This window comes from Cervus canadensis, chromosome 10 (genome assembly GCF_019320065.1).
Source record: "Cervus canadensis isolate Bull #8, Minnesota chromosome 10, ASM1932006v1, whole genome shotgun sequence".
Classification (NCBI taxonomy): Eukaryota; Metazoa; Chordata; class Mammalia; order Artiodactyla; family Cervidae; genus Cervus; species Cervus canadensis.
Window position 1 is genome coordinate 34,973,445 of NC_057395.1, and position 12,988 is coordinate 34,986,432.

The 12,988-nt window shown below is 36.0% G+C and overlaps 1 protein-coding gene across 2 annotated transcripts in view; it reads left to right on the plus strand.

Annotated features, from left to right (window-relative positions):
- The first annotated feature begins 2,487 nt into the window (after positions 1-2,487).
- Positions 2,488-12,988, plus strand: part of EPC1 (enhancer of polycomb homolog 1) — a 95,143-nt gene continuing 84,642 nt past the window's right edge. Inside the window, exon 1 of one of the 2 annotated variants that reach the window (XM_043478416.1) lies at positions 2,488-2,774. In XM_043478416.1, coding sequence (XP_043334351.1) covers positions 2,772-2,774 — 3 coding nt within the window. In that variant the 5' untranslated portion in view covers positions 2,488-2,771. The remainder of the gene's footprint in view (positions 2,775-12,988) is intronic. The other variant, XM_043478418.1, reaches the window with a different exon arrangement.

The window sequence follows — 12,988 nt, forward strand, 5'->3', positions numbered from 1 at the left end:
TTCTCTCAATATGCTGCAGGGGTATTGGCCTCATTTTACTTCCTAGAATACTCCAAGTCCCATTCTGCCACAGGGCCTTCGCACTTGCTACAAGTACTTCCTGGTCTGCTATTTCTCTCATATTTTTCGACTTTAGCCCCTTCTCATCCTTCACGTCTAGCACCAATGCTATGTGCTTAGAAATAACTTTCCTTAGCCCCTTCTCTACGTCTTTCCCTCCCTGTTATTCTGGAAGACTGCACTTTATTTCTTGGTGGCAATTATAATTTGCAATTATAGGTTTTTAAATTATAAAAAAATTATATTTGAAAATTATAAAAAATTTATTTTTATATTGTTTGTTTCTCTGTCTTCCCACAAGACTGTGAGCTTCATGAAGGAGAGTAACTTCCTGTTTGTCCATTAATATGTAGGTAGCAAGGAGCATCATGTGTATGTAGCAAGGAGCACCCTAAGATCTCAAGAGCTATTTGAATAAACAGTGTGAGAATTATTTACCCAATGTCTTTCGGTGATAATTTTCCCAAAACATCTCACTCTACATTTTACCTTTACCAAAACAAAAGATGTTCAAATCATGTATATCATGAATATGGTCTCAAAAATTCTGAAGAAATTCTGTGGTAGGTAAGTATATAACTTAGAATATGCATGTTATGGAAAATGCACAGAATATTCCCATCTATAGATAATAAAAGTATATATGTATATGCCCATCCATATATGCATATGTGGATGTATAACTATATGGATGTATACATATATGAATCTTCGTGTATATATAATGATGGGGTAAGGGTTGGGAGAGAAAAACACGGGGCTGGGGAGGTGATAAGATAAAATAGTAGATAGTGAAAGTGACCCCTAGCAATTTTTTTCTGTTGAAAGGAAAACTAATAAAAAATGTATCAAGAATTTTACCCTACTCTCTTCGTTAGATGACTTCTTAAGGATGTTTTCCTAATTATAAATCATATGTCATTGAAATGTGCTCTCATCAGATGACTACTGATGAGATTACAAAATAAAACATTCACTCTCAAAAAATATCCCGATTTAACCAATAAATTATATGGCCACCCTAGCTATAGCTCTTTTCCAAGAATGTTACCTATAAAACGCCAAACGCGAAGAAATCCCAGACCGCGGGGAGAGGCGGGGGGTGGGGCGGAGGGCGGCTCGCGGGGAGGGTGTGTAGAATACAGGCACTTGCTCACTGCTTTCTTCACTCGATTTCTTTAAACCCTGTGCTACCCTTGGCTCACCAGAAATTTCCCTGGCAAAGAATTTTATACTGAATGTGTTCAATTAACACATGTATGCGGTATTTGACATATTTCCATATTTGCTGACATTTGTGGCTTTACATTTGCAATCAATCATACTGTAGCGTTCATTTAACGTTCACCCTTTTTTTTAAGTTTTCGACTTCGTTTTTATTTAAAAGCCCAGTTGCAACCACCAAATACCTGACTCAGCTCACAGCTCGACACAGCATCAAATTTCCCAGCCCACTTAATTTGAAAGCCTGCCAAGATAGGTGAAAGACCTTATAAATATGTAAAACAGGAAGTTCAAATTACAGTCAAGTAAATCTCTAGTGATTGATGTTCTTTTCAAAACAATTTTTTAAAAAAACTAATAAAAAGCAGCACATTTTAAAGACATCCCCCCATCCAAGGCTTCATCCGAGTTCAGCCTGGACAATGTACTTTTAGTACTGTATTTATTTTGGATTTTTACCACTTCCTGGAGGCCTGGAGGAGCCACAGTGGGAGGATCCAAAAAAACTCAGTACCACAGCCATTTTGTTTGTAAGGCAGGCTGGTAGGATTCTATCAGTCAGCAAAGGTTTCTGAAACAATTTTTTAAGAAGGAGAAAAAAGTACGCATGCCTATTGTTTGTAACGTAGCCGCTAAAATCATTATTTCATTTGTATTTTCTGCACAAAAGGAAGTAGTAGTGCTAACCCATTCTAATTTTTTTTTTTTTTTTTCAAGGAGTGAAAGCTCCCTGACCTGTAGACGACGTGAATTCGGTGCAAGGCTTCTTTAGGTACCTTTGGGATGTTCAATTTTAAAAAAATGTTTTGGTGGGGATCATTTTTCACTGGCCACACTGGTATCCAAAGGAGACCACGACGTTGGTGAATGACAAGCTGCTTAAGAAAAGCGTGCTCGTCCTTAAAAACAAAAAACAAACAAACAAAAAAAACACATTGCAAGAAATAAAGAGTGTGGCTGGAGATATCAAAGGGGGCATTTTCCCGAGCTCGCGGGCAGTCGTGGGCGCTATTGTTTTGCAATGTCACTTGGTAGCGAGCTTCAGACTTTGTCGTTTGGGTGGCTGTGTTTTTAAAAGCCCAGTGTAAAATGGCACTCACACTGCATTTTTTTCCGAGCTGCAGGAGGCGGGGGGAGCGGGGGATAGTGCAGACTGTAGGGACGCTGGCCGCCCAGCCAATCAGAGCCCGCCTGCTTGCCATCGCAAAGTTGTTAACCCCAGAGTCTTCTGGCTGCCGCTGCCTGCTCTGCTTTTAATCTTCGTGGATATTTCTCCGATTTTTTCCCAAACGCCCACAGATCCTGGGGAAGTCACCCCATGCAGCCACCGATCATGGAAGAAAGTCTGACTTTTTCTTTACCGGATATTTTAAAGATGTTGGAAGATCCATACGCTGCCTGGAGGCTGTTGTTTCTAGGGGCACAAGTATCCAGCCTATATTGTTACAATTCTTTTTCCAGAACTGGCTTCTTCTTTGCCTCCACTAATGGTAAGTTTGTCATTTTACAACATTTATGCCATTACATCTTTGACTGAGCCGCCAGCTAAAAAAGGATTTTCATTGTGTTTCTTCTCACAAAACCAATCTTGGTGTTTTCCTTTAGCTTTGATCTCTGCACATTTCCACCTAATCTTATCTGGTTAATTTTTACCAAAAGAAAAAAAAATTTTTTTTAACCTCATGATTAAAGCAAAATATTTATAATGTAAATTATACTTTAATTACTGTGAGCTAAAGGGAACTCAGCTATCTCAAGATGGACTTGTTTTGTGCCAGCAATGTTGGTAATGCCAAATATGTGCATATCCTCTTTATAAAAATTATGTATTACCTAATTTGTCCAGGACTAAATGATCAGCAGGCAAACTATAGATGTAGTTTGGTTTGGTGTGAAATGGGCCTATTGTAGTTTTCTTGATGGATTGCTTAGATACAAACTACAGAAAAGCTGCCCTTGGTATAATGAAGGTGGAGATTGACATAACCGGGTTTATATTAAGTTATGGCTGTTACTAAATAGTGGATCTTTTATTTGCTGCTCAGATCAAAACTTGTATTCCATGTTAGTAGTTCTCTGAGGCTCCTCATTAGATAATCTTTGCAGATCTAGCTTGTTTTCTCCAAAAAGGTACATTTGGGAGACATTTTGTAATTTTTGGCATTTTTCTAATTTTTTTTTTTCTATTTGCACACGGTGGGAGATCTTTTTTGTTTTGCATTGATCTGTGTTGGTGGCGCTGTAGCTCTCCTCAACAATTTATGTCAGTTTCACTAAAAGAAAAAAGGAGGAAAAAAAAAAAGAGGTGGGGCAACATTTGATCTATTATCTCCTCTCTTTATTTCCTTAAAGAAAGTTTGATTTGGTTGAAGAAAATTATTCAGTTGTATTGTTTTAATGTTTTCTGTGAACTGTGAACTATGGGTGAGAAGAGACACGTCGTCATAACCCGTCCAGGGAGCAGCAGGCCAAGCATGCAGTTTGCAGTTCTATTTTATCTGATCTGATCTGATCATCTCTAGATCAAAATTTTTTTCAATAATAAGCTGTCAGTTTACCCTTTCTTTCCTCAGTAACATTTTGTATTTTTCTTCTATTACAATATCATCCATCAATGTCTTCAATTTAACAAAATATTTTGAGTTTTAGTTCACTGAATGTTGTAAAAGTTGAATTTCATTTTGAACCTAGGGATTTCTTAGATAACTATTCTAAGTTTCTTCTGGGGATTTTCTAGGAGTTTGACATATAATAATGCTTACATTGTTGTTTGTTTTATTTTGAAGTGATACTTCAGTTGAATTTATGTATATCCTTGAGCAAATATTTTAGATTGAGATAATTTTTTAAGAATATGGATACAACTGCTTTTAACTTTAAAAATATTGGTATTCATATATCTAAGTGCAGGGTAAATCTTTTCCATCTTTGTTCTTGTTGAGAGTTATATGATTAGAGAATATAGGATTTTAGGCCCAAAGCCTCCTAAGAACAAAAATGTGTATTACGATATGACATAGTTTTTACTGGTCTCTGTGAAAATTTTAGATATTTATGAAGATAGTAAGTATGTCCTTAGTTGAAAAAGAATATGGGGGTAAAAAAAAAGCAATTGTACCGTAAAACAAATTATTTTGCTAAGTAAAACAAAAACAACTGAGATAGTATCCTAGACCACCTTTTCATATGATTGAATAGATGATTTCTTTAGAGAGTAAACATTTTTAGAGTTATAAAGTATCTTTTTCTTCACTTTGAAATATGTAAGTGCTCATTTCACTAATCATTAAAATTTTCAAGTAAAAGAATGTGTGAAAATGACTAGGAATAGAATTTCTGATTTTTGTGTCTCATATTTACTTATCAGTGTTGGATCCTTTCCTTGAACTTAAAAAATAATTATAAATTATGCCTATATTTTGTTTCTACTCTGCTATAAAAATTTGAAAATGTTCACTGTAACATTTTATCTCATCATAAAATTTCAATCTTCCCATCAAGATTGGTTTTGACATTATAGATTATTTATAGAGTGAAATACTGCAGGTGTAAGTATATTCTCTAACCCTCTGATTGTGCTGGAGAGTTTAGTTCTCTGAAGTTAATCTACTGAATAAAATATACTTCCCACTATGTTTATTGCTAAAATATTCTGTTATTCAGCTGGTGACTTTGTTCATTGAATTTGTGAAAACTAAAAATATTTATCTAATGAAGCCCCCCTTTCAAAAACAAACTGATTCTGTGAAGTCCATATGTAGCTATGCAATGTTCTTTGTTCTCCTATATCATCGACTATTACATCATTGATTATGAGTAACCATTATAGTTGCATCTTCACTTTTTAAAATCTTCCATAGATATTTATGTTAAAGATATTCTTCTATCTATGACTCTTACATCACTAAATAAGGAGATTTAAATCTGTGAGGCAAAAACAATTCATTGTTTTATATTATTCTCCATTTTTACATCCACCTTGTGCTTCATGTTCACTCTTGATTCTTCAGACCTTTTTTTATTGACATTTTGTAGGCATTTAGTTTATGAATTTGGTGAGATTATGATTAGAACGATTGTAATAAACTATGTTTTATCCTGAAAAATCTTATTTATTAAATGTAGTATGTAGGGAACTAACTCAGTTTTTCATAGTAACAGTTGCTAGATCATGAACAATAAAGAATTTTTTTAATCTTGAAATGTCATTTCAGTCAACAATTACACACTTATTTTTTTCTGGCACACCTTTTTATCAGAGACAGTAGTAAGTAGCAAAATTGACTATGTTAAAATATCATTATCATTTTTTCTCACCCTGTTTCATCCCTCTGATGGAGGGGAGGGGTCAATGAGTAGTGAAATGGCCAAAAACCAGTTTGCAGAAAGAAGAAATAAATGATGCCAAAGAAACAGAAGATCTGTAAATCAAATTCTAAACAATAAACCTCCTAAATATGAACTTGAAATTATGAGTTTGGTCAATAATGGAAATAAACTGAAAATTTTATTAAGACTTATTGTAGTGAACCCACATAATTTCCTAATTTATTCATTTGTATTCATTAGTATTGCTAAAGATTGGGAAAATTTTCAGGTCAGCAAACCTATTAGGAAAAATGCAGTAACAAAGGGAAGAAACATTAACAGTGATATAAAGATGACATCATAAAATGCTGAAAACATTAGCCAGCACCAATCTAATATAACATGGAATAAACTTTTTTAGAAGAATGAAAATTAGCTAAAAATTTTGCTCTCTGAAAACCAAGTGGAAGACAGACTTGAAATTGTTTAGATTTCTAATTCCACCCTCTTTTTGTGTGTACTTACCTCTTCTTTTTCTCAGACATATCATTACATGTTTTGCAAAGGAAAAGACAGGGAAAGACAAGAGATCAAATGGGTGTTTGTGTTATGACTTTGTTTTTTATCTTTCCGAAAAGATTCTCAAATGGAAACTCTAAAGGGAAGGAAAACAAAGATAAATGATTTCTTTAAGAAAAAGATGAAAGGAGTGGCCTTTATACTTGATTTATTCAACATTTATTTCTATTTAGGGGTTTGTTCTATATTTTCCTCCTGTTAAATGCTACTGTGCTAAAATGCTGGGATACAGTAGTAAGACAAAGAGGCAAGGATTCCTGCCCTCAGGGAGTTTACAGTCCAATATGGTTCAACATTTTAAGAATTCTTAAATCTAAGACCTTAGATGTGGGAGGTCCCCATCTGAGAATAAGGGTGAAATAATATTTCTGGGGTAAAGCTTTTTTTTTTTTTTAATAAATCTATATAGGGTTTAACAAGTGTCCTTCTGTTCTTCTATTGAAGGACCATTATTTGGGACACATTGAAGGGAAAATAGCCCTCAGATTTTAGATATAGCCCTAATGTAGATGGTTAGCTAATGCAAATTACTACTGCAAAGTGAAAAATAAAACATTAACTTATTTGCTTGAAAAGAGGAGAGGATCATTTTGGTAGTAGGAATTTTGGGTGTGTCCTTGTGAGGTCCATTTAATGAAAACTTTTTTTTTTTAATGTGTAAAGCCTCATTTTGTACATTTTGCTCTCATTCTCATGAAATAAATGTCAATGTCTATAACAATTGTGAAATGAAGCAGGGAAATACACTTTCAGTGTTAAAGGATTACATTAGAATGAAAACATGTTTTTTTTAATTGTCTTGAAATAATTCTAAGGGTATTTACATGACAAACATTTTTATAATAACCATTTGTATTTTAATTTATGAAGGTAATATAATTAAACATGTAGTTAGTGGTTAATTAGTGAAGCACATCAGATACAGAACCAGGAAAGTAAGACTGCTGTTATATACAGATGAATTGGAAGGGAAGGAACTATTCATTAAGAACTCTCTATGTGTGGTTTAAGGTGACCTCCAGAATGAAGTCAGCAAATTATTTTATCATACAGCCAATTAAAATACTATCTAAATGTATTATATCATATAGTTTGCTTTTGTACTAACATAGGATCCTATGTAAAAAAAATGAGGACACATTATTTCAACTAAATTAATAATGAAGAGTCAAATCATTTCTAGTTTGGTTCAATAGCTCAACAATATTATCAAGTTCCTTGGTAGTTTCCATTCTTTTACATTGCCATAATGTCAGCAATGTCTCTCCTCATAGTCACAAGATGGCTGCTGCATCTCCAGGCATCATATCCTGATACTACAATTTCCAGAGTTTCTCTTAAGTATCTTCTTAGAAGGGAAAAAATTCTTTCCCAGAGGCCCACGGCAAACTGCTTCTTACAGTTCTTTGACCAGGTTTGTAGGAAATGCTCATACCTCAACCCGTGTCTCTGGGAGATTGAAGTTACCCTAATTGGTTTAGCTAGGGAGGAGCTCTTAAAAAGGTGAATACCTGCCTAGTTTCCAGTGCTCAGTGTGGCTAGCTCCCATTTGCTTTGTGTAAACTTTAACTGCTTTGTAAAAACATTCTTCAATGATAAAACCTGTTTTCATAGAAACCAGACTGGTCACGGATGCTGCTAATTTAGAAAAATAAGCATTTAATGAGAGCTTTCTATTTTCTAGCCTTTAGGATAAATGCTACCTGTATTAAATAGCTCCTTAAATCCTCAAACAAACTTTGGAGATAGAATAATTATTATACCCATTTTATAAATGAGCAAACTAAGCTTAGAGAGGTTTGGCCCAGGTTACAGTAAATGAAAAAGCCGGAGTTTGAACCTGGGAGGTCTGAAATCAGAACCTGGACTTCCAACTGTCACATTGGATATTTCTAAATTTATCTTCTGTAGATTGACATATAGTAAATATTTATTTATTTACCTGGTTGTGCCGGTCCTAGTTGTGGCATATAGGATTTAACTCCCTGACCAGGGATTCAACCTGGACCTCCTGTATGGGGAGCACAGAGTTTCAGCCAATGGACCAGCAGGAAAGTCCCCAGATTGGCATATTTTAAGTAAACTGTATGATATTCCTATTTAAATGAGTCCTCTAGTGAATAATTTTATAAATCTAATAATCTTTTCTTAACATGAGCAGTGCTTACCTACTTTATCAGTTGTACACATCTGAATTTTTGTATGTCAGATTTGCTGAAGATACATGGACCATGTCTCATCTCTTTAGGAGCAGCTCAGAAATTCTTTTAGAAGTTACATTTCTAAAATTAAAAAAAAAAGAAAAGTTGCAATTCTATCAGGAAAAGAAAAAAAAAAAAGATCAGAGAGTAGAGATGCAGGAAAGCTTTGCTGAAGTGAGTAAATTCGTGATTCATAACACTAGGTCAAAAGAGAATATTGGCTTCTATTTCGTAACTTACAAGGTACATTTATATACAAAATATTTCCACCTTTTCCATCTTTGGGATATAGGGAAGTTTACCCCTCTGGGACATTTTTGGGGGATTCAATGTAGCCTAGATCAGTGGACCTCAAACTTGAGTGTGCACCACCTAACATACAGATGGCTGGGCCCACACCTGGAGTTCCTGGATCAGTGGGTCTGGGGTGGGGCCTAAGAAGTGGAAGCCTCCAGATGCTGCTGGTCAAAGGATCACCTTTTGAGACTTTGCTCTAGAGAATCAGAGGGTACCTGCCATGGAAAATATTTTGGCTTTGAAATATGCCAAACTTTAAAGGATATAATTTAATAATTGGCAAATATGTGAGTAAATACATGTGCAGGATTGAATAGGTGGTCAGGATAGTCTCCTTGAGAGTAGAGCAATGACTTGAAGGAGGAATCATCTTAATGTTTCAGCATGAGCATCACATTTGAGATTATTTTTCCAGCAACTCCTATTTGTGTGTATTTTTAACTTAAAAAAAATAGTAATCCATAATTTACAAATTATTTTTAAAGGCAAGTAAAAATAGAACTGAGTTGTGCTCAGTAGCAAGTCATATGAAAAAGACTTCTGTATCTGCATCATTTTGCTGGGTTTTCTCAAGATTTTATCCTGCCACCCACTAAAGCCCCACGTTCATTAAAAGGACACCGTTTTGATGAGACTGGGAAAGAGAGGCCATCATGCCAGTGACCTATATTTAGCTCTGAAACTCAGGCTACTGCCCCAATCCACTGGAAACTCTCCATCCTCCTAAGACAGAGGTCACAACCGCCAGCTGAAAAACACTCTCAAGTGCCAAGGAGCCAAGAGTTTAATTGCTTCACTGCTTTGAGACTTAAAAAGTTTAGTTCTGAAAGCTTTTGCTCATTTTTCACTAAAGTATAAAGTCCAAGAAACAAACCTCCAACATAAATCAGTAAAAAAAAAAAAAAAAAAAAATCAGTGAATTCAATGTTCTTAGCATTCTCAGAAGCCTGAATAAGCACTGAGTTATCCTTTCATGCCTTGGAGACCCCATGAAGAAGCTGGGATGAAGTACTCGAAGAGGCAGGTCTGGACTGTTTTCATCCATTTCATAAACCATCACTCAACACCTAGGTAATAATAGACTCAGATCATTTAAAATGGTCTAAATCTGCCAGAACTGTGCTGTCCAGGATGGCAGTCACTAGCCATTTGTGGCTATGTAGATTTAAATTTGAATTAATTAAAATGAAACATTCAGTAGCTGCACCTGGCTGTTGGTTACCATGTTGGACATCTAATTTGTGGAACGCTTCTTAGTTCAGGTTGCTGTAACAGAATACCATAAACTGGGTGGCTTATACACAACAGAAATTTATTTCTCACAGTTCTAGAAGCTAGGACATCTAAGATCAAGTGAAAGTAAAAAGTGTTAGTTGCTCAGTCTTGTCTGACTCTTTGCAACCCCATGGACTAAAGCCCACCAGGCTCCTCTGTCCACGGGATTCTCCAGGCAAAAATACTGGAGTGTGTAGCCATTCCCTTCTCCAGGGGATCTTCCTGACCCAGGGATCAAACACAGGTCTCCTGCATTGTAGGTGGATTCTTTACCAAAATCAAGGTACCAGCAAATTCTGTGTCTAGTGAAGGTCCACTTCCTGGTTTGTAGCTGTGTCCTCACACAGTGGATGGGGTAAGGGAGCTCTTTAGAATCTCTTTTACAAAGGTGCTAATCCCTTTCATGAGGGCTCCACCCTCATGACCTAATCACCCCCGAAAAACCCCACCTCCAAATACCATCACATCTGGGGCTAGGATTTCAGTGTATGAATTTGGAGGCTGGGGGATATAAACATTCAGTCTGTAGCAGTGTCCATAATCGCAGAAAGTTCTATTGGAACTTCAGACCACAGTAAACTCACACTGTGGACCAGTGCTTCTTAACTCTGTCTGCACTTAGAATCACCCAAAAACTTATAAATTAAATGCCTGTGCCCTATCCTCAGAGGTTCTAGCTGATCTGAGTGGAATCTGAGCATAATATTTTCTAAAAACTCTCCGTGGGGTTCTAACATGCTGCTGGAGTTGCGGATTGCTGAGTGACTCTGTGGAACAAAGCCCCTAAACCAAATGTTGGGGCTACCAGTAGATAGTGTTGCTACTACTGATTTCAGTCTTTCAAAAGCTACAGTCATCTAGGAAGGGAGGAAGGTTCAGACTGAAAGAATAATTGGACAGTTAAACCAGTTCTGTCCACATGTGCTGACTGCCTAATGAATACCAACTTCAGTTGGAAGAAAAGCAGTCCAGCTGCCACTCTTCAATTAGAAGTTACCTGATGCCCTCAAGAGTAAGTCTTGTATATTGAAAGACTATTCTGAAATCAAGTTATTTAAAAATAATATGAAATGTATTGAAGTTACATACCCAAAGGTAGTTCTTCCTTATGTTTTTAAATTTACCTTACAAATCTTGCAAATTTTAAAACTTGGTCTCATTTATGGCATTATTTAATTAAAAACCTCCCAACTTTTTATATACATTTTACCTTTACTACATCCGATTGCTTACTCTGGTACTTTAGCAGGCATTTTCAAGAAGTTAAGAAGGTCTTATCCATCTCATAAATTTAAGTTTTAAGTTTATTTATTTTTAAAATTTTGGATACACTGTGTCTTCGTTGCAGCGCATGGTCTTAGCTGCTTGTGGCATGTGGGATCCTAGTTCCCCAACCAGGGATCGAACCCAAGTCCCCTGCATTGGAAGGCAGATTCTTAACTGCTGGATCACTAGGGGAGCCCCTCATACATTTAACTTTTAAATATGGTGATTCTTAAGTTGTCTTTAATGTTTCAGTGCTGCATATAACTTAGTAGGAATTCTATTTAAAAGTGTACTAAGCTGACCTCTTACTCCAAATGTTGTGAAACAACAATTACATAGATTTAAAAACATGTCTGTACTTATTCTAACTCTTTCTGAAGTTAAAAGATTCTTACCTACTAAGAAAAGTTATATCCTACCAAAAAATTAGAGTGTTGCCTTCTTCAGTTTATTTTTTTTGTCTACTTTAGTTTCTTGATGAGCACCGGTTTTGATTACAACACAATTAGATCCCTGTCTGAGGCACTGTGACATAATGAGCCTATTTATGTTCACTTTATTCAAAAAAAAAAAAAAAAGTATTCTCAAAGCCTATTTTCCTGAGATATTGTCATATGTTTACCTTTTTTCAGTCAAGTTAGAATTGTTGGTCCCCACACAAGTGGCTATATCAATTGACAAGTATTTGGATTCTGCATTTCTTAATCTTTTAGAATATATATAACTGTCCTTGAGAGACCTTTGAACTTGGCAGACTACTATAGTCCTTCATGTTATGCCCTGTAAGACAATCAGCTCTTGCAGATATTAACAGATAATTAATTGACACAATCTCTCTCATGGCTTTTGTCTATGTGGTCACAATTTCTAAGGTAATTCTTTTAACAGTTTTTTTTTTTTTTAACTTCCAGATAGCTCACTAGAAGCCTCTCCATACACATTTCTGTTGAAGACATCACAAGAACATTTTAAATACACATTTCTTTTGTTTTCACTGTGCATGCGGGATCTTAGTTCCCCAAATAGGGGTTGAACCCATGCCCCCTGCAATGGAAGCAGAGTCTTAACCACTGGATCACCACTTCCCCACTGGGGAAGTCCCTAAATATCCAGCTTTGACAGGTCTGAATTCCTTGATCGGCTCTTTATTATGCCTTTAACCTTTGGACCGTTACTTAATTGTCCAGACCCCCAGTTTCCATTTCTGTGAATCAAAGTGATATTACCTACCCACCTGACTGCTATGAGATTTGCATTTAAAGCACCTAGAATAATGCCTGACATGACAAAAGCACTGAGTTCATTTTTTCACAGATACCTCTGATTTCAGGGATCAAAACTGGCCTTACATTCTGTGATGGGAATGAAAACATTCACCTCACCCAGGTGTATAAAGTTGTTGCAGTATTAGAGAGGCTCCTCTAATCATCCTCCCCATGTCCTTTATGAAGTCGATAAGTCAGTCAGTTGCTCCAAGAATTAAGGTTCCTCTGTTAACTGCTCTTCACTCATTAAATAAATGCTTATTGAGCTTCTACTACGTTAAAAAATTGGATGGAGCCTGACAGGATTAAAGGGAGAACAGAAGCGAAGCATTTGGGAATTGGAGGAAACTTCATGGAGCGAGTACTTTTGATCAGAGCTTGGAAGGTCGGTGGGCTTTCAACAGGTAGAAATTGAGAGGAGACATTCAGGTAAAGAAAGTAGTGTGAACACAAGCAAAGAGGAGAGAAAACACTGTGGCACTGGGAATACGAGCTAGAAGTCCAGCATGGGTA